This window comes from Agelaius phoeniceus, chromosome 18 (assembly GCF_051311805.1).
Source record: "Agelaius phoeniceus isolate bAgePho1 chromosome 18, bAgePho1.hap1, whole genome shotgun sequence".
Classification (NCBI taxonomy): Eukaryota; Metazoa; Chordata; class Aves; order Passeriformes; family Icteridae; genus Agelaius; species Agelaius phoeniceus.
In genome coordinates this window covers 12,413,485-12,432,591 of record NC_135282.1, presented here as the reverse complement: position 1 = coordinate 12,432,591, position 19,107 = coordinate 12,413,485, and the positions used below count along the sequence as shown (strand labels likewise).

Below are 19,107 nucleotides of genomic sequence, written 5' to 3'. Positions count from 1 at the left end.
GATGATGGATGGGTGATGGATGGATGGAGGATGGATGATGGATGTATGGATGATGGATGGATGGATGATGGATGGATGGATGATGGATGGATGGATGGATGGATGGATCCGTGGATGATGGATGGATGGATGGATGATGGATGGATGATGGACGGATGGAGGATGGATGGATGGATGGATGGATGATGGATGGATGGATGGATGGATGGATGGATGATGGATGGATGGATGGATGATGGATGGATGGATGATGATGGATGGATGGATGATGGATGGATGGATGATGATGGATGGATGGATGATGGATGGATGGATGGATGGATGGATGGATGGATGGATGGATGATGGATGGATGGATGGATGATGGATGGATGGATGGATGGATGGATGATGGATGGATGGATGATGGATGGATGTATGGATGATGGATGGATGGATGGATGGATGACCCCTCATGGCAACAAGTCCTTTCTGAGGTGCCCATGACCGGCCTCACCCTCCAGCCCTGCCCCAAGGATGGTTTTTGATCCTTTTTTGCCCAAGAAGCCCCAAACAAGGCTGGGTTTGCTCCATGTCCCTCCTTGTCCCCACGCCAGGGGACAGGATCCCTGTCCCTGTGAGCCCCCTGTCCCTGTGTGCCAGGGGGTTTTCCATGGATGCTCCTGCTCCTCTCCAAGGTTTGGTCCTCGCCCCTCTTCCCTCAGGATAGGGATCAAAGCCATGGGCAGCCAGCCCAGTCACCCAGTTGGATCCTGGTGTTTGTTATTCTTTATTATTTTTTCTTCTTCTGAAGAAACAGAGAGAGGAAAAAAACCATCTCTCTCTGTCCAAAATCACTCATCCTTCCTAATAATGAGAGCTGTCAGCAGCCCTGCTTGGCGAGGAAATGATGCTCACAGTAAATATTTGGTCTGGAACTGATTTATGGGTGGAAATAAACGAGATTAGTGCTTAATCACTGCCTTTCAGGAAGGGCTTTGGGCTGGGGTTGAGCTCAGGGGGGCTGGGGCCATGCCAGGGGAGCAGCTCTGGGATTTTTGGTGGAGACCCCGTGGTGGGGTTGGGATTGAGGAGCAGCAGTGGAGGGGATGGACTGGATTTGGGGCCACCAGGCAGGGATGGATGGGATTTTGGGAAGGAATTGTTCCCTGCGTGGGTGGGTCAGAGAGAGGCCACAGAGCAGCTGGGGCTGCCCCTGGATCCCTGGCAGTGCCCAAGGCCAGGTTGGACACTGGGGCTGGGAGCAGCCTGGGACAGTGGGAGGGGTCTCTGCCATGGCAGGGGTGGCACTGGATGATCCTGTGGGAATCTCTGTGGTCCTCAGGCCACCCATCCCTCTGCTCTGGAACCAGGCTGGGAGAGCTGGGGGTGCTCACCTGGAGAGGAGAAGGCTCCAGGGACACCTCAGAGCAATAATGGGATGAAAACCAAAGCAGGGAGTGCTCCTCAGAGTCCAGAGAGGCCATGGAGGTGCTCCAAGGGCTGGAGCCCCTCTGCTCTGGAGCTGGGGCTTCACCTGGATCCCTGGAATGTCCAAGGCCAGGCTGGACACTGGGGCTGGAGCAGCCTGGGACAGTGGGAGCTGTCCCTGCCCATGTCCTTTAAGGAGCTCCAATGTCCCTCCCCCCCACCCCATTCCATGGCTCCATGGCCATCAGCTGTGGGCTGACCCCAAGGAGCTCCAAGCCAGGAGAGCTGCTCAGCTGGACCAGCCTGGAACATCCACCCCATCCTGAGCCCAGCGCACCCAAAGGGGTCCTTGCAGCCACCCTAAACACAGCAGCAGCTTTCCTGTGTGAGGAAATAATTAACTTATTAGAGGATGGTTTAATTTTCTTCATTAAGAGGCCATTTCCCATCGCCTGGCAGGGCCAGATGCCCCAGGCATGGCAGGGAATGGTGGGACATGCTCAGCTCCAGGGCCTGCCCACCCTGCCAGGGAACAATTCCTGATTCCCAATATCCCATCCAGCCCTGCCCTCTGGCAGTGGGAGCCATTCCCTGGGTCCTGTCCCTCCATCCCTTGTCCCCAGTCCCTCTGCAGCTCTCCTGGAGCCCCTTTAGGCCCTGCCAGGGGCTCTGAGGTGTCCCTGGAGCCTTCTCCTCTCCAGGTGAGCACCCCCAGCTCTCCCAGCCTGGCTCCAGCCCTTGGAGCATCTCTGGTGCCTCCTCTGGACTCTCTTCAGCAGCTCCAGGTCCCTCCTGTTCTGTGCCCCAGGGCTGGATTTGGGATGCAGTGCTCTGGTTGGGATGCAGGGATTATGGATGGAGCATTCCAGGAATCCTTGGGGTGTTGCACTGCCAGGATGTTCTCCAAGGATCCCTGTCCCAGATCCTGCAGATCTCCAGCAGGCTGAGCTGCCTTTCCCAGGGCTCTCTCTGCTCCTCACTCTGTGGCAGCCAGAGAGGATGAGCTGGAGCAGCTCCGAGTGCCAGGATCCTGCAGCCCGGCCCATCTGAGCTGCCAGAGTCACTCTGCATCCCAAATCCTTTCGGTCTGGTGCAGCTTTGGGATCATCTGAGCCAGCAGAACAACACTGGGCTTTGTCCCAGTGTGGAAAAATGGGACAGGAGGGAGAGGCAGGCGTCTCCTCCCCCTGCTCTGCAGAATTTAATTTCTGAGGAACTTCCCCCAGTGTTTTGGGTTGTCCACACCACGGCCCTGTGGTGATTCCTGGGACTCTCTTGGGGTCCCTCACATTCTCCACTGCAGCCCACCCTTGCTTGGGCCCTTTATTTGATGTAGTGACATTAAATGTGACCATTTAGGGGATTTGACAAGGTCAGCAAGGCTGAGGCTGATGAGCTTTTGGACCAAATGATTTTTTTCACCCAGGTTCTCAAGAGGAAAAGCTCTGAAACGTTCCTTAATGAAAATTGCCTTTGTTTGGTGGCAGGGAGGGATTGGGAATTCCCATTGGGAAGCTGCATTAATTATCACATGGGAGATGATGCAGCAGCACCCCCATCCCACGGCTGCCACCAGCTCGTCCCCAACTCCTTTCCCTTCACTTTTCCCTCCTTTTTCCTCTTTTCCCTCCCAGAGTCAAGAAGAAGAACAAGCCCCTGAACCTCAAGATCCACAACAGCGTGGGGAGCTGTGAGAACATCCCAGCCCAGCGCTCCCCGCTGCTCTCTGAGCGCTCCCTGCGCTCCTTCTTCGTGGGGTACCCGCCCTTCCTGCCCTCCACCCCGCCCGTCCACACCGAAGCCTCCTTCTCTGCAAGTGAGTGCCCCCAGGGCTGGCAGGTGCCAGGCAGGGGATGGGAATGGGGAGTTGTGGAGTCAATGGTTTGGAGGACGTTGGTTGAGCGCTGTGGAATGAGCCCAGCCCTTGTGGAGGTGCCTCATGTTGGTGTTTAGAGATCTGTGGGTGCTTCTGGGCAAAGGTAGCCCAGGCTTGATTGTTTCTGGTTTTTGGGAAGGCCACGGAGGTTTTTGTGCTGTCTGGGGTGGTGGCACTGCCTGGATGTCACCATCTGAGGGCTGCTTTGTAAACCTTTGTGGTTTCACCTCTGTGTTGAAACCTCTCCTGCTTGCTGGATGTGGAGTTTTGGGAAGCCAGTCCTGGTGCAAACCCCATGGAGCTGATCTCAGCAGCCAGCCCTGATCCCACCTGGCAGGGCTTGGTCCTTTACCAGGAGATGCTGCTGGTGGCACTCACTGGGTGGGTTTGGCTCCATGAGCTCAGCCAGGTCTGGGAGGAACAGCCTGACCCTCACTTCCTGGTCCCAGACCAGTGCTGGGATTAATTCCACAGAGATTGAAACTTTCCCAAGCCAGGCGTGGCTCTTGGCCCAAGAAGAACTTCCCTGGAGGAAACACGTGGCAGCTGCTGGGAGTGATTCCCTGCCAAGCTCCCTTTGCCTCTTGTTCCTCAGCTAAAACTTCCTCCAACTCCACATCCAGGCTGGGTTTCTGTCACCTTCCCTTCCCTGGGTTTTTCCCTTGTTTCCTTTCTGGAAATGTCTTCCTGGCTTGTTTTGGGGTCTTCCACTCATTCCTCCTGCTCAAGAAGCAGGCTGGAGAAGGTTTTGCAGCCAGAGGGCTGGCAGCCAGATTTCCTTTCCTTTCCTTTCCTTTCCTTTCCTTTCCTTTCCTTTCCTTTCCTTTCCTTTCCTTTCCTTTCCTTTCCTTTCCTTTCCTTTCCTTTCCTTTCCTTTCCTTTCCCCTTTCCCCTTTCCCCTTTCCCCTTTCCCCTTTCCCCTTTCCCCTTTCCCCTTTCCCCTTTCCCCTTTCCCCTTTCCCCTTTCGTTTCCCCTTTCCTTTCCCTTTTCCTTTCCCATCTGGGGTCACTGAGGGCTCATCCAGCCAGTCCTGCTGTCCTTTTCCTCCTGTCCCTTTGCCTTTGGGGACAGTGGCACCTGGCAGGAGCTTTGCATGCAGACCCTGCTGTTCCCAGAGATTTCCAACACCCGACCCCAGGTTTGCCCAGACCGAGGGGCATTCCTGCCTTGCTGTTTCCCACACGGAATTGGCTGTGCTCAGCTCACAGCCCAGACCAACAGAGCAGGAAGCACGGAGCAAACCCCATTCCCAGCCCCCCTGGAGTGTCTCCTTGGATTAGTTTTGCTCAGGGTTGGATGCTGTGCCGTGCTGTGACATCCTGATGGGACGTGGCGCGGCCACAGAGGGACACGATGGCAGTGATGGGCTGGCAGGCAACCAACCCTGCCAGAGAGGTGTCTCCTCTCATTCCCCTCCAACCTCCCTGGCTGCTGGGAATGTTTTCTGGGCTGGGTGGGAGCTGGGTTTCCCCAGCTGGTTGATCCCTGCTGGGAGGTTTGGCATCAGTGGAGCTGTTTTGTCGTGGTTGAGATGGAGACAATGCAAAGCAACGCACTCTGTGTGCAGAAGGCTTCAAACCTCTTTTTGTTACAGCATGCATGCTTGTTCTACATTCTCACAAAGCTCACAAGTTTACACTTTACTCATTGGTCAGGAAAGACAAACAAAGTGCTCATTGGAGCAGGCAGTTGCAGGTTTCTCTTATTTCTCCTTCTTTCTTTCTTGGTTTCTTTGTCAATGACCTTTTTAGGAAATTCTTTCAGGGGTAAACGTGGATCCTCTTACCAAACTTCCCTCTGGCTCACAGAAGTCACTGTAAAACCTCTTCCACACTGCTTGGTCCTTGCAGGATCAACATCTGTGTGGGTTACACCAAGCAGGGCAGATGTTTGTTTGTAGGGAGCAGAATCATGGGATGATTTGGGATGGAAGGGAGCTTGAAGCTCATCCCTGTCCATGGGCAGGGACACCTCCCACTGGAGCAGGTTGCTCCAAGCCCTCCCTGCATCCCAAGGATTCCCTGTCCCCATCCTTGTGGTGGTTCAACAGCTGAGCTCTCCACAATATCCCATCCCTATGGTTTTTTTTCTAAAAATCCCTCTTCCCTTTTCCTCCTGTGGGATCAGCACAGCAGCACCCAGATGCTCTGGATTGCGGTGGAATTACTTCCCTAAGCACGGAAACACAAAAAAACATTGTTGTTGTTGTTGTTGTTGTTGTTGTCAGCTGGAGATGGGTGAGGGGAGCCCAGCCAGGCCCTGTCCCTCCCTGGCTGTCTCTCCATGATTTCTTTTCCACAGCCTTGCTGCTCCTGGCAGGAACACGTTCCCATCTGAGTCATCCCTGGCCCGGGTCAGGAGAGGGTTTGGATGCTTCCCTCTGGTTTTTAACATCCCTTTGTCCTGATGGGAATGGATTTTCACAGAGGGCTGGAGGGAGCTGCAGAAGGAGCCTCTTCTTCCAGCAAATCTGGCTGGAGGAATCACAGGATCACGGAATATCCTGAGTTGATCCTCAGGGATCACTGATCCAGCTCCTGTCCCTGCCCAGACCCCCAACAATCCCACCCTGTCCATCCCTGGCAGTGCTGCCCAAAGGCTCCTGGAGCTCTGGCAGCCTCGGGGCTGTGCCCATTCCCTGGGCAGCCTGGGCAGTGCCAGCACCCTCTGGGGGCAGAACCTTGCCCTGAGCTCCACCTAAACCTCCCAGCACAGCTCCAGCCATTCCCTCTCACTGTCACAGGGAGCACAGACCCAAGCTGCCCCTCAGGAATTGTAGAACAACTGGTTTAATGTGGTCTCCAGGATGTCCCCTCCCTGCCCAGTCCTGTGTGACACCTCCACCACAGCCACCGTGCTGCTGCTCTGCCCTGGGAGGATTCTCCTGAATCCCAGTCCTGCCTCTTCCCCTTGGCTTTGGGAGTGAGGAATTTGCAGTTTATGGTGTCAAGGATCCCAGCCAGGCATGGCCAAGTGACAAGAGGTGGCTGAGATGCCACCAGAGCCCCCCCAGCTCCTGGAAGAGCCCCTGAAGGGCTGACCTCAGGGAGGTTTGGTGGAATCCAGGAAAATGTCCAGTAGGTCGGGGTGGGATTCCCAGAGCCCTAAATCCAGTTTTTCCTTTGGAAAGCACCAGGCTGGACCCAAGGACGTGACAGTGGTGCTGGAGGTGACACGGGGAAGCAGCCAGTGCCACCCATGCCCCTCTCCATGGTCACCCCACAGTGCTGGGGTGGGTTTTGGGGGGACACTTCTCCCTAACGCTGTCCCAGCCCCAGCCACCTCCAGGAGGGCACTTCCCAAAGGGAGCCTCCTTTCCTGGGGAGCACCAGGGGTTCCCTCCTGCCTGGCCCTGCCCTGCATGTGGCTGGAGCACTCCCCAGCTGTGCTGGCAGCTCCCTGCAGCCACATCTGGCCACAGCTGGCAGCGAGGCTCCGGAGGGTTTCCCACCCTGGCAGCAGAGTCGGAGGGCACAGCTTTGTCTGGATGAGCCTAACTGAGCCTGCAAGGCTGGGAACTGGGGGGGAAATCCCCATGTCAGGCTTTAAGGCAGCTGAATGTGGCATTTGAGCTGGGTAAATGGGATTGTCATGTCGGAAAGGGGAACTGCCTGGGTTACAAAGGGATTCTTTCCTTACTGGAGAGATGCTCTGGCAGCAGCTCCTGCTTCAGATGATCCCCCCTGCTCCAGCTGAGCTTTGGTTTCATCCTGCTGGATCCAGCCTGGGTCATCCTTTCACCCACTGGAGCTGGCTGTGATCCACAGGGTTGGAAGAGACCTCAAAGGCCATCCCAGTCCAACCCCCCACATGGACAGGTCTTGTGTTTGTGGGGAGGAAGGGAGGAAGGGAGGGAGGAAGGGAGGGAGGAAGGAAGGGAGGAAGGAAGGGAGGAAGGGAGGAAGGAAGGAAGGAAGGAAGGAAGGAAGGAAGGAAGGAAGGAAGGAAGGAAGGAAGGAAGGAAGGAAGGAAGGAAGGAAGGAAGGAAGGAAGGAAGGAAGGAAGGAAGGAAGGAAGGAAGGAAGGAAGGAAGGAAGGAAGGAAGGAAGGAAGGAAGGAAGGATCTGACTCCATGTTCTCAGAAGGCTAATTTATTACTTTATTATGCTATATTATATTAAAGAATACTAAACTATACTACAGAATACAGAAAGGACACTTACTCAATGCTAAAAAGATAATAATGAAAACTCCTGACTCTTTCCAGAGTCTTGACACAGCTTGGCCCTGCTTGGCCAAAGAGTGAAAACAACTCCCAGCAGAATCCAATGGAACAATCACCTGTGGGTGAACAATCTCCAAACACATTCCACACCAGCACAACACAGGAGAAGCAAATGAGATCAGAATTGTTTTCCTTTTCCCTGAGGCCTCTCAGCTTCCCAGGAGAAGACTCCTGGGTGAAGGGATTGTTCAGAAAATGTGACAGTGACAGACAGGGACACTTCCCAGATTCCATGTGGAATATCTGCCACACACATTCATGCAGGGAGCAGGTGATGCCTTTGTACCTTGAATCCTGCATGGATTTCTATCCTGGGGGGGGGAAAGCTGCTGGAGAAGCTGCTCTGGGATCTCTCCCATCCTATTTTGGCCCTCAAAGCAGCACGAGCAAGGCCTGGGATGTCTCACAAAGGGACTTTGCTGCAGAGCCTCTCCCTGGGGTGCTTGGCTCCCAGCTGTGACCATGGGGAAGTAAAGCCAGAGTGGTGGGGAGACACTGGGACAGTGTCCCTGGAGCTGCCACAGGCTGAGACATTGGAACTCTGTCACTGCAGCTGGCACAGGGTGCCCAGAGCAGCTGGGGCTGCCCCTGGATCCCTGGCAGTGCCCAAGGCCAGGCTGGACACTGGGGCTGGGAGCACCTGGGACAGTGGGAGGTGTCCCTGCCATGGCAGGGGTGGCACTGCATCATCTTTAAGATTCTTTCCCACCCAAACCATTCCATGGATATTATGATTTGTCTCAGGACTGGGATTTTTGCCTGGTGGTGGAGATATTCCTGATCCTGGGTATCTTCTGCTGATGAACTCTTGGAAAAAGGTTCCACCCCAGTGTCTCCTTTTAATTTCTCCAGGGGATTCACCCACCTTGGGAGCATTTTGGTGACATTTGGGATGTTTGGGATAAGTGCAAAGCCTCCCGGCCATTCCTTGGCTTTGCAGTGACTCATCCTGGCATTCTTACCAAGTCCACTTCCATCAATTTTCTCTGTCCCATTCATAATGGGAACGTGTTTGCTGTAGTAGTGTTGGATTATGGTCTTATCTGACCACTCTACAAATCCATTTCCCACATAGCAGGATAAGGAGGGTTTGTTGATCAGGCTGTCTCTGTGATGGATAACACGCTCCCACCAGCTCCCTGCCATCTAGACAGGGGCCAGGAGATGAGGAAGGGACAATTGTGACAAAGCAGTGCCCATCCCTGGGGTTCAGCACCTCTGCCACCCCTGGAAGATGCTCCAGGTGTCCTTGTGTCACAGACATCTTTTATGAAAAATCCTTTCCTTGGGATTTTTCCTCCTGAGAAGCTGAGAGGCCTCAGGAACAAAATGTAACCAATGGTTATCTGCTGCTGTGGAATGCAACAGGTGCATCTGGGATTGGTCTCATGTGGTTGTTTTTAATTAATGGCCAATCACAGCCCAGCTGGCTCTGTCCGAGCCACAAGCCTTTGTTATTCATTCTTTCTTTTTCTATTCTTAGCTGGCCTTCTGATGAAATCCTTTCTTCTATTCTTTTAGTATAGTTTTAATATAATATATATCATAAAATAATAAATCAAGCCTTCTGATGATGGAGTCAGATGCATCATTCTCTCTCCCCTCCGTCGGAGTCGCCTTTGATTTACAACATCCTTGGGGAGGCTTTGGGGCTCTCTGAGGGCATCCCCACCCACCCCATGGAGGGTACAACCCCAAAATAACGAAATGGGGAAGCTCAGGTGCTTTTCTCCATGCAGGACATGCCCAGGCAGCCCAGCTGGGGCCCAGCCAGAATTCACCCAGTGATCAGACCCCAATCTTGGCCTTATCCCCGAGCGCTGCAGGATAGTCCGGATAGCTCAGTCCCTGTGGGAGACAGAGTGCCCAGCACCCTGTCAGCTCACAGCCATGGCCACCCTCAGCAAGCTCAGTGATTTCAGCTCTTTGGTGATCATCAGCTCTCTCAGGATTCCAGCTCTTTGCTGGCTTGCTAGGGCACCTTTGGCTGGGGCAAAAGCAGACAGGAGAGAGGAGAAGGAGAGGTCCTGGCGTTCCACAGCGATGGTTTATTGAGGGATCTGTGAAAGGTTCCAGTGACAGCTCTTCTTCTGTCAGATGGGCTAAAACAGCCCCTTTTTATAGGGTATAGGGGCATCCAAACTTGTCCAATAGCAAGGGTTAGGGAAAAGTGACCTATGGGGTTCCAGAGATAAGCATTGGGGCGAGGGGTAGAAGACAGGAGCTTATTTTGCTGTCTCATCATGACTCAGCAGCTCCTACCGTTAAGTCTCAATCCTCCATGGAGCTCTCATAGGCCCCATAGACTCTGCCACAGCCCGGGACAGCAGCGGGGGCGTCACGGCCACGGCAGCGCCGCCGCGTCCCCGTCACCTCCGAGGCGCCGGGTGCCACTCAGGGCTGTCACAGCTGCCTGTCACCGCCGGGAGCGGGCTGCCAGGGCTCTGCGCCGTGTCGCCTGTCAGGGACACGCCGGAGGTGGCTGTCACCCGTTGTCCAGTTGGTTTTCCCCTTTGCCGGCTCCGCTGCCGGCACAGGTGATCCCATCAAGCGCGGCTGTTGATTTTGGGATGAGCTGAGCAGGAGCCCTGACCTTTGCGAAGGAAAACACGGCGGTGTGGGAAGGAGGGTGGCGCTCCCTGCCTGGGCTGTCACATCGCGAAGAGGGGTTTGGTTTTTGGGAACCCCTCGGGAGGCAGGGATGGGGTGGGTGACCGGGGGATGTCTCCATGGGGCTGCTCAGTGGGTGCCACCCTGCGAAATTCCGCTTGTGCCCAGTGAAATGCCAGCTCGGAGCGGGGGGAACGAGGTGAGGGGAATTATGGCCGGGAGAATTCGGATTTTTGAGGCAGCCAGGAGGCTGCTGGTGATAAATAAAGGTTTTAAATAATCAGTGGCAGGGGGAAGCTCCGGGGTGCTGGAGAGAGGGAGGGTGGGGGAGAGGCAGCCGCTGTCACGCTCCAAAGCTTGCGAGGATCATCCGATCCCGCGGCCACTTCTCCATCACAAGATCCCCACGACAAAACCCCACCGTCCCACCCTGAACCAAGACCTGCTCATGGTGGTTTCCCCCCTTGTAATTAACGCTAATTGTGATAATGGGGGGGCATTCAATGAGAATATTCCTCCTGCGCTGGGGGGAGACTGCTGCATCTCCCTCTGAGCATCCGCCCGAGTTTACCCTGCCAGGAATCCGGGTAGAGGGGACATTCCCCAATTAACCCCAGAGCCCCCCGAGCCCCCCAATCCCTCGGGGCTGCTCCCCGGTGCCTCTCGCTGCCCTCCTGCCCCACTCCGCTGCTTTGCCCTCCTGCCAACAGCGGCTCTATTGTTAAACGCCGCGATCCTACGTGGCTCGCTGCCGCTAATGAAGGTAATTAGCTGTGAGTCACGTCGGGCTCATTTATGGTACGAGGTCAAAATCCCCGCTACACTTCAATACATTTTTGCAGCGAGCCCATTTAGAAAGTAATTAAAAGGCTCAGCAGCCGCCGTTGCCTCCATCCCCTCTCCCCCTCGCCGGGCTGGCAGGATTTAATTGAGGCCAGCCGAAAGTTAGTGGGAATAAATTGTGGCTGATAACGTGGAGGTTGTAATTTAATTCCGGGAGAAGAGCTGCTCTGGCCAGGGGTGTTTGGCTCTTCAGAGAGAGGCATTGGAGGGAGGGGTGATGACAACTCAGTTTTCTAACAAGATTTAGTGAGGGGGGAGTGATGACAACTCAGTTTTTGAACAGGATTTAGTGAGGGGGGAATGATGCTCAGGGAGGCTGGGCATGGAGGGGTCACTCACCTCTGGGATGTGTAGCCCAAATTCCCACCCCTGGCAGGTTCTGGAGGGTGAGTTGTCACAAAGACTGGTGAGAAAATATCAAAAATTTTGGCAATGTGGTGCTGGGGACATGAACTCCCCTCCTTGGCTTTGAAAGGAGCTTATAAAGATTAGGGAGAGTGACTTTTTACACGGGTGGATAAAGCCAGGACACAGGGAATGGCTCCCACTGCCAGAGGGTAGGGATGGATGGGATTTTGGGAATTAGGAATTGTTCCCTGGCAGGGTGGGGATGGGCCGGAATGGAATTCCCAGAGCAGCTGGGGCTGCCCCTGGATCCCTGGCAGTGCCCAAGGCCAGGGAGCAGCCTGGGGCAGTGGGAGGTGTCCCTGCCCACGGGAATGAGATGATTTTAACGTCCCTTCCCACCCAACCCATTCCATGCTTGTGTGGTTCTGACATCTCAATTGCTGCCTCTGCCTGAGGAGTGACCACGGGAAGAGAAGGATCCAGAGCTGCTGCTGCTGGTCCGAGGTGCTGGAGCAGGATCAGCCTGGGCTGCTCCCAGGATTTCTAACCCGGGGGAGGGATGTAAATGTAACCTTCAGCCGCCGAGTGCAATTAGAGCCCCGTGCCTGCCGCGATATTAAAATGGGATATTAAAGCAAACAGCGGCTCTCCCCGCTCCCTGGGCTAATATCCAGCGCCTGTTTAGCCAGGGATTTGCTGGCACTCTGAGCAAACAGCCGGGAGCCACCGCTGGTGCCCGGGAAACCTCTCAAACCCCCGAGTGAAAATCCAGCCTTTGGATCCCGGCATGGAGCCGCTCCCGGGGCTGGGCATCCTGCGGGGCAGGACCTTTCCCGTGGCCGGCAGGAGGAGGAGGAGGAGGAGGAGCAGCTTTTGCACCCTTGCCGAGGCTGAAGGAGAGGATGGAATCCAAGCATGGCCATGCTCCTGGTTGCCTTCCTGCCCCAGCAGTGCCAGTGAACTTCCCTCTTTGTCCTTACCCCTCTTCCCTGCTTTTCCCTTGGAAGGAGAGCCCCGGGACTGCTTTTACCTCTGTTCTTCCCCTGGAATAGGAATGGAATCACCTTTGGAGTGGCTGGCACTCAGCTTTTCCTCAGCTGCCACCTCAAGCTGTGATGTCTTATTAAAAACAGACAATGAGGCTGCTCCAGCTTTATTTTCCCTTTCTTCTTTGGACGTCCTGATCTGATTCCAAAAGTTTTGCAATCCCGCCCTGCCTGCACATGGGTGCATCCTCTCCTCTCCTCTCCTCTCCTCTCCTCTCCTCTCCTCTCCTCTCCTCTCCTCTCCTCTCCTCTCCTCTCCTCTCCTCTCCTCTCCTCTCCTCTCCTCTCCTCTCCTCCAAACTGGGTGATGGGATCTGGGACAGGAGACCCCAATTCCCACAGCCCCACAAATCCCAGAGCTCTGGTTTCACGCAAGGAGCTCAGAGAGGCATTCCAGGGGGAAATAGCAGGAAAATCCCATTTTTTTGTGCACATTCTTTGCTCTCCTTCCCAAAAACTCAAACCCCAGCTGTCGATGTTGTTACCAGCACTGTTTTCCTGGTCTCTCCCTGCAGATACGCTGTCAGTGCCTCGCTGGTCCCCGCAGATCCCTCGGCGGGATTTAGGAAACTCCATAAAACACAGGTGGGCCCCTCCCCCTGCTGGGGGATGAGGGATGGGCCTCTCCCTCCCCATCTCTGCTCCAGGACACCGAGATTGGGGACATTCCCTCTCTTTCCCATGCTGGGCTGGGCTGTGCTGTCCTCCAAGCCCATTTCAATTCCATTTCAGTTCAGATCTGGTTTAGATAAGGCTCGAGCTGCTATCAATAAATCTGTGTTTTATCTGTGACCTTGCCAGCCTTCAGCAAATTCCCCATCTCTGGATTAGAACCCTTCCATATCTCCCTGAAGAGGGAAAGGCAGCGGGAAGAGCTCTGCTGTTTGATGGGAAGCTGCAAACATTGGTCCCCGGGGCAGGCAGGGGTTTGGGGGTGTCTGGGGTGGGAATCACAGGGAATTGGGGTTGGATTCCCATTGGAACAAACTTCCAGAACCAAAGGAAGGCTCGGGGTTGTGTTTTGGCACCCCTAGAAAAATTCCTCAACACCTGCAGAGGAGTTTGAGGGCAGCAGAGAGAGGATGAAGCAGGGCTCAGGGGATGAGTGAGGCTTCAGCTCTCCCTCTCTGTTTCTCTCCACAGGTTTTCCACCAAGTACTGGATGTCTCAGACCTGCACCGTCTGCGGGAAGGGAATGTTGTTCGGCTTAAAATGCAAAAACTGCAAGTATGGCGCCGTGCTGGAGCTGTGTGTGTCACATCCTCCTTCAAACCGGGAGGGGATAATCGGGGTTTTCTCGGGGGAGCCGAGCAGGAATTTGGGCATGGAGAGACCAGCCCGGCTCTCGCCAGCTCATCCTCACAGGAAGCTTTAATGAGCTGTGAAATTGGGTGAATAACACCCCAAAGCAGGGCTGGGCTGGTGTCTGGGATGGCATCAGGCTCCTCGGGGAGGATGTGCCCGCCAGAGCTTGGCTCTGCTCGCTCCAGAGCTCTGAGTCAGATCCTGACAGTGCCCCTTCCCCAAGCCTGGCTTTAGATCCCACGTTATGGAGATTCCCGGTGGAATTATCTGCAGGACCAGGCAGGGATAGCTCTGGCCATCAGGTGGGTTTTGCCCACGGTTTTGGGCTGTAACCTCTATTTCTGCCGAGTTTTGGGCACCTCTGCGTCCTGGCAGGGCCCCCGAGGAGCCGCATCAGTTAATCCATGGTGCAAAGGAGAGGGGATAAAACGGGACAGGAGTGGGAAAAGAGCGAGGCAGAGCCTGGGGCTGCTTCAGCTGCTCCAAATCCGCCACAGCCCGGCCTTGGACAGATCCATGCGGCCACCAGCGCTGGGGAAGTGCTGCTGGAGCCGGGATTGCCTTTCCTGGGGCCGGGAGCTGGGGATGTGCGATTGTCTGCGGGTAACGGAGCGGGAACGATCTCTGCTGCCGCTGATTAAGCGCTGATGAGTTGGTAAATTGGGATTTAAACCTGCCTAGAAGCGCTCGGTTACTCCGCAGCTGGAAGGGATGGTATCGAACGCAGGGATTTTAAAGGGGTGATTCCCGTTCTATCCATGCTCAAGGAACTGGAGGCTTTTCCTGCGAGCTCTCCGTGCTGGAGGAGGGATCCCTGAGCAGGATCAGGGATGCTGTGGCTCTGGCTGTGCAAATCCTGCTCCCTGTAATCCTACAGAAAAGAACAAATCCATTTCCTGGCAGTCAAAAGTTGGCAGTCAACACAAGGCATTTAGGTTTTTTTCCAGCCTTGCCCCGGCGCTGCTTTCCCCAGAAAGCAGAGGGGAACCAACAGGTAAAACAAACAACCGGACCCCAAACCCCCCAAGCCTCAAATACCAAATTAATTCCTGCCTTTCCCTCTAGGAACAGCTTTGTAATAAAAGCTAACACGGGCAGCTCCTGAATTTTCATTACCCAGCTCATTGACTTGAAGCTGCCGTTCTTTTTTTTTTTTTCCCCCCATCATTTCCCCTTGTTTTGATAAATCCTTTCCTCCTTTTTCCCTTTTCCCCCATGGCTTTCTGCCGGCCTGGCAGAGCAGTGAGCTGGGGATGCGTTTCCATCCTTAATTAAGGAGGAATGGGAAGGATTTGGGAGTCTGCCCATGCCTACATGCATGACCCGGGGGTGAAGCCCTCCAGACTCCTGCCCGGGCTCCGGGAAAAAAGAAAAACAACGGGAAAAGCTCTGCAGAATATCCAGAGTCTGTAAATCCTCTCTTTATTCTGGCTAAATGTCCTTAATAAAGGCAGGAGAGGGGGGGCACAATGGCAAGGATACATTAGGGATTGGGGCAGCCACTTCTTCCCCCTCTGCTGCTCCTGAATTTGGTAAAGCATGCAGCAGCAGGATGGTGGGAACTGGGTTTTCATGGAACCATGGAATGGTTTGGGCTGGAAGGGACCTTGAAGCTCATCCTGTCCCACCTTCAGTGCACCTTTCCCCCCAGTGCAGGGCTCTGATCCTTTTACTGCAGCCAGCTCTGGCAGAAGTGACAATTTGGGGTGTCCTCAAGCCTGGCTGGCCCAGAAAGGGGCAGTGGGGCAGAGCCGCCAGGTTTGGGAATTTCTGTGCTGCCCCATTGGGATGGAGGTGTTTTCCAGGGCTGTGCAGCCCCTCCTGATTGCCCAGGATGTGCATCCCACACTGTTCCCCATCCCTGAGCTGCTGCTTGGGAATGGTGGGGAGCAGGGAGCCTGGAGGGCTCACTCAGACTGGGTGAATGACCAGCACCCTGCATCCAGTCACTTTCCCAGGGAGAAAAGGAGGAAAAAACTCCATCACAGAATCCCAGAATGGCCTGGATAGGAAGGGGCCTTAAAGCCCATCCCGTTCCACCCCTGTCAGGGGCAGGAGCACCTTCCACTATCCCAGGTTTTGGGCACTTCCAGGCATCCAGGGACAGCCACAGCCTCAACCTCCCTCCCAGGGAACAATTCCTTCCCAATATCCCACCTGTCCCTGCCCTCTGGCAGTGGGAAGAAGCTCCCCCCTTATCCTGTCCCTCCATCCCTCAATGTTCCCTTCTCACTCCTTTCTCTCTGTCCCCTGCCAGGCTCAAGTGCCACAACAAATGCACCAAAGAGGCCCCCCCGTGTCACCTGCTGATCATCCACCGCGGAGGTGAGGCCCCCCCGCTCCCTGCTCCGAGCCTCCGGGGATGGGTTTTTTTTTGGGGGGTGAAACTTTCGGAAGCTCCCCCGGGGGGTTCGGGAGCCGCACCCGGCCAGGCGGGGTCCCCGGCGGGACGGAGGCTCCCGAACCGCTTGGGCGCTCCGGGGGAAATGTTACCCACCGTTTTTTCCGCTTGTAGGGAGACGAGCCGGTCGGGGCGAGGCAGATTTGCATTGCAAACCACTTCCACCCACCCTCCCCCTGCCTCCTTTTCTTTTCAGATTCCCCACCGCACGGGGTAAGTCCAAACCAGGTTTTCGCCTTTTTGCTTCTGTCGAGAGCTCAGGGCGGACGGGGGACCCCGAACCCCCCCGGTGCATGCGGGGTCCCCGCGCCGGGGACGCGGCCGTGGCCCTGCGGATGCTCGTGGTGCTTTTTGGAGCTGCCTTATCCCGCTCTCCTGCGGGATAGAGAGCCCGGCCTAAAATCCGCACAGAGACAGGCAGAACCTTGCAGCAGGACGGCGGGGCGGCGCTTCCCCACCTCTTTTCTTCCAGATTTTGGCTCCCTTTGCTGGCCAGAGGACCGCGACTGCCTGAGAGAATCGCTCTTGCCTTGAATTTTGAGCTCTTAAAGCTGTTCCTTTGTGTTGAATTGTGAAATATCCCCCCCAAACCCGCTCCTTGGTTTAATCCCGGGGGAAGGGATTGTGCTGGTGGCACCTCAGAGGGGCAATTTTACAGCCCCCATCCCACCCCACGCCCTCACTTGCAGCAAATTTGGGTGGAAGCGGTTGAAGACGCCCCCTCGTCAGGCTCGGAGCTGCTGCAATCCCTGCCCGGGAGGCAGGGAAGGGGCAGTCGGGCTCCTGGGATGGGCAGGAATTGGGATTTAGGGCTGTGATGTTGCCAGAGCCGGAGCTGCCCGCTGTGTGTTTTAGGAGCAGCATGGCTTTGGTGTGGCCTCAGCATCACTGAAATACCTCCCCACTCCCCCCAGAAAAATCCCAAACCCAGCTCTTAAATCCATTATCTTGGAGTTAAACAGTTCCTGAACCCCCTCCCAACCTTCAGGCTGGCTTTTCCCAAAAAATCTCCCTGCTGGGAGTGTTCAGAGCCGGCTCCTTCCCTTCACCCCAGAAAGCTCCAGCAAGGAACAGGATTGTGCTGGCTGAGCCCCGGTTCACAGAGGGGCCGTGGCAGCTGCTGGAGCCCCCAAATTGCTGCCTCACACCCCGGGGGGGTTGGCTGTGGCCGGGGTGCAGGAGGATCCCGAAGCTCAGCTGCCATCCCAGGCTGGAAGTGCCGCGGGAATCGCTTTGGAGAGCGGTTTGCAAGGGTGACCCCTGTGACAGGGAGCTGAGCTTTGATGTCCTTCCCTCTCTCTTCCCCTCCTCTCCACCCCCCTTTTCCTCTCTCCCTTCTGAATCCAGCGAGGTTGGTCCGGACAGAGTCGGTGCCCTGCGACATCAACAACCCCCTGAGGAAGCCCCCGCGCTACTCGGACCTGCACGTCAGCCAAACGCTCCCCAAAACCAACAAACTCAACAAGGTGAGCCCTGAGCCCCCCTGAGCTCCCCAAAACCAACAAACTCAACAAGGTGAGCCCTGAGCCCCGCCCTGAGCTCCCCAAAACCAACAAACTCAACAAGGTGAGCCCTGAGCCCCACCCTGAGCTCCCCAAAACCAACAGACTCAACAAGGTGAGCCCTGAGCCCCACCCTGAGCTCCCCAAAACCAACAAACTCAACAAGGTGAGCCCTGAGCTCCCCAAAACCAACAAACTCAACAAGGTGAGCCCTCAGCCCCACCTGAGCTCCCCAAAACCAACAAACTCAACAAGGTGAGCCCTGAGCCCCGCCCTGAGCTCCCCAAAACCAACAAACTCAACAAGGTGAGCCCTGAGCCCCCGTGTGCACACCCTGCCACAGGGACAGGACCCCCTGCACACAAAGATCCACAGCTTTGCATTCTTTGCAATCCACACCTTTGGAATTCTTCCGGTTGGAAAAGATCTTTTAAGAAAATTGAGTTTGGTTGCTCCCCCTGCACTGCCAAGGCCATCGCTGCCCCATGTCCCCAGGTGCCACATCCACATGGCTGCTGAATGACTCCACCCCTGCCCTGGGCAGCTGTGCCAGTGCCTGACCACCCTTTCCATGAAGGAATTATCCGAAAATCCACCCTGCCCCTGCCCTGGCCCAGCCTGAGGCCGTTCCCTCTGCTCCTGTCCCTGTTCCCTGGAGCACAGCCCGGCCCCCCCGGCTGTCCCCTCCTGGCAGGAGCTGTGCAGAGCCACAAGGGCCCCCTGAGCCTCCTTTGCTCCAGGCTGAGCCCCTGCCCAGCTCCCTCAGCCTCTCCTGGGGCTCCAGCCCCTTCTCTGGACACGTATCCTGTGACTGTGTTCACAGGGGTTCTTGGATGAGGAAGAGACGAGAATGTTGACTCTATGATCAGAAGGCTTAATTCATTATTTTATGATATATATATATATTACATTGTCACTATACTAAAAAGAAAAAGAAGGACAGGTTTTCTCAGATGCTGACTAAGCTAAGAATAGGCAAGAAAGGAAAGGAATGATAACAAAAGCAGCTCTCTTGGACTCTGTCTGAGATAGCTCGGTCTTTGATTGGCCATTAATTATACACATCTAAGATGGGCTAATCCCAGATGCACCTGTTGCATTCCACAGCAGCAGATAACCATTGTTTACATTCTGTCTCTGAGGCCTCTCAGCTTCTCAGAAGGAAAAATCCTAAAGAAAGAATTTTTTAGTGAAAAGATGTCTGCAGCAGTATCCAATGAAGTTATTTCTTTTAGAGATAAAATGGGATCAGCATTTCCACAACTGCCTGGATCCCTGTCCTAGTCCTGCTCTGTTGTGGCCTCTCAGTCTCCAGGTCCAAGCTGAATTTGGGGTGGTTTGAGGTCTCTGCTCCCAGTGGAGGCTTTAATAAATAACAAATTTATTGTTGCAAACAAAACCAGCCTGGAATTGAATTGTCCCTGGCGAAGCTGCTCAAGCCAGACCTGACAGAGCACCTGGCTCACTCCTGCTCTGCCTTGATACCATAAACCCATCACAGAGCTGGCTCTGATGGAATTTAAAGCCTGTTGGCCTCCAG

At 55.1% G+C, this 19,107-nt stretch overlaps 1 protein-coding gene across 5 annotated transcripts in view; it reads left to right on the top strand.

Annotated features, from left to right (window-relative positions):
• Positions 1-19,107, top strand: part of KSR2 (kinase suppressor of ras 2) — a 93,530-nt gene that overhangs the window by 32,870 nt on the left and 41,553 nt on the right. For 4 of the 5 annotated variants that reach the window (XR_013184643.1, XR_013184642.1, XM_077187779.1 and 1 more), the window contains exons 5-10: positions 3,045-3,226; positions 12,875-12,944; positions 13,503-13,586; positions 15,922-15,989; positions 16,180-16,278; positions 17,413-17,531. Coding sequence is in view for 3 of the 5 variants with exons in the window: in XM_077187779.1 (XP_077043894.1) it covers positions 3,045-3,226; positions 12,875-12,944; positions 13,503-13,586; positions 15,922-15,989; positions 16,180-16,278; positions 17,413-17,531 (622 nt within the window). In the remaining 2 variants the exon portion in view is untranslated. The remainder of the gene's footprint in view (positions 1-3,044; positions 3,227-12,874; positions 12,945-13,502; positions 13,587-15,921; positions 15,990-16,179; positions 16,279-17,412; positions 17,532-19,107) is intronic. The other variant, XM_077187781.1, reaches the window with a different exon arrangement.